The following is a 1,915-nucleotide window of genomic DNA, read 5'->3' on the forward strand; positions in this document are numbered from 1 at the left end:
TTTTTAAATGAAATGAGTTGTTAAGCGGAAATTATGACACAGCAGCAGTTCAACATTTTAGCAGAACTTTGGTTGTGTAATCAGAAAAAATGCAATACTGAGATAGAGATGTGTATGCGAATATGCAGAGTGAGAGAGAGAGAGAGAGAGAGAGAGAGAGAGAGAGAGAGGTGTGTGTGTGCTCCACCTCAGTGCATGTTGAGAGCCACAGCTCAGCTCATTGCGCTCTTCTAATCTCACAGCGGCGGCTTGCAGGAGGACGCACCGATGCGCACCGCTACAAGTTGAGCTCTAGCAATGTGCGTGTAGCAGGACACGGTGTGATCGTGAAGCTGCAAGGACGGAATCGTGTAGAGGAGAAACCCTGACTACCTGACGCGTGCGTGTGTGTGTGTGTGTGTGTGTGTGTGTGTGTGTGTGTGTGTGTGTGTGTGTGTGTGTGTGTGTGTGTGAAGCTGAGCTCCTGCGCTCGTGCATCTCCCGGATCCGCTCCGTCGCGCATTCTCGCGGATTTGATGGACGCTTGATCAGGAGGTGATGCCCATTTATGTCATCGATCGCAAATTTCCAGACACACCTGGTAAGTGTCACTGCATGCACGAGTTTCTGTTGCAGTTAAACTTGAGGGTTCGGATCTTCTGGAGCAATTAAAGCAGCTGGATCTGGTCCATAATAATCTTCTGCGTCTGTTTTTTTTTTTTTTTTTACTTTTAAACACTTCGCTTTGGTTCCACACGTCCCTCTATATCCCCCACCCCAGTCCCCAACACACCCACCCACCTAGGGCACTTTTTTACGTGCACTACACGCTTTGTTGTTTAATGATTACCGGGTGTTCATTTTTCTCATCTCTTTCTGATTTGATTTTTATCCCGTGAATCCTTCACGTTCTCGTTTCACGTGGCGGGATATCACGTGTCAAGGTGCGAGATGGTTAAAAGAACATCCTAAGGTTAGTTCAATTGCGTCAGCTTTCGATAATAAGGATAACATTAAGGCAAACAAACAAACAAACAAACAAACAAACCAACCAACCGTGACACTAAATTTGACGTTTGAGATATAAATATGCTGACTGATATAACATGATGCAGCATGATGATGAGTCCATACAGAGGAGCATGAATAGCAGTGTGATGAGTGCAGAAAAAAAACCCCCAAAACAAACAAAAACATGATAAATTATTTTGAAATAATTTCCATAATACTAATTTAAAGATCTGTTAATAAATACTTATTTACTTAAAGGAAAACTATAATCTAAAAAGGTTTTAAAAGGTGTCTGTGAATGTGTGTGTGTGTGTGTGTGTGTGTGTGTGTGTGTGTGTGTGTGTGTGTGTGTGTGTGTGTGTGTGAGAGAGAGAGGATAGTGATTTGAAGATGCACACATATGACTTCACACTTCACTGCATGCATGTGGGTGAGTGTGTAAATTAATTCATACCATGATGTGTTTCATGGGATAGAAAGATGCACGTGTGTGCATGTGTGTGTTTGTGTGTGTGTGTGTGTGTGTGTGTATGTGTGTGTGTGTGTGTGTGTGTGTGTGTCTGTGAATATGTGTGGAGGGGGTTTACATGATTACACATTTGCTTCATGGCGAAGTCTGAGTGTGAGAGCATGAGGGAGACTTTGTACATAGCCATACTGTGTGTGTGTGTGTGTGTGTGTGTGTGTGTGTGTGTGTGTGTGTGTGTGTGACTGTGGTGCTTGTAAGTGGTCCTTACAGTGTAGAGACATTGACTTTCATAAATAATCTGTAAACACAATTTTTATGTCCATGTTTTTTTTTTTTACACAGTCCATTTGTTTCATTTTTCCACACAATGTTTTTCTTTAAACACTGAAAAACCAACACAGGCTCAACCCAAAAAACCAAGAAGACCTTTAATGTTTTTCAAGTAACATAAAATCT

The 1,915-nt window shown here is 42.1% G+C and overlaps 1 protein-coding gene across 1 annotated transcript in view; it reads left to right on the plus strand.

Moving 5' to 3' along the window:
* The first annotated feature begins 243 nt into the window (after window positions 1-243).
* The window catches only part of LOC113652724 (neprilysin), a 32,179-nt gene continuing 30,507 nt past the window's right edge, over window positions 244-1,915 (plus strand). The window contains exon 1 of the mRNA XM_027161970.2: window positions 244-580. Within this exon, the coding sequence (XP_027017771.1) occupies window positions 538-580 (43 nt within the window). The 5' untranslated portion in view covers window positions 244-537. The remainder of the gene's footprint in view (window positions 581-1,915) is intronic.

The sequence above is a fragment of the Tachysurus fulvidraco genome, chromosome 13 (assembly GCF_022655615.1).
Source record: "Tachysurus fulvidraco isolate hzauxx_2018 chromosome 13, HZAU_PFXX_2.0, whole genome shotgun sequence".
Lineage (NCBI taxonomy): Eukaryota > Metazoa > Chordata > Actinopteri > Siluriformes > Bagridae > Tachysurus > Tachysurus fulvidraco.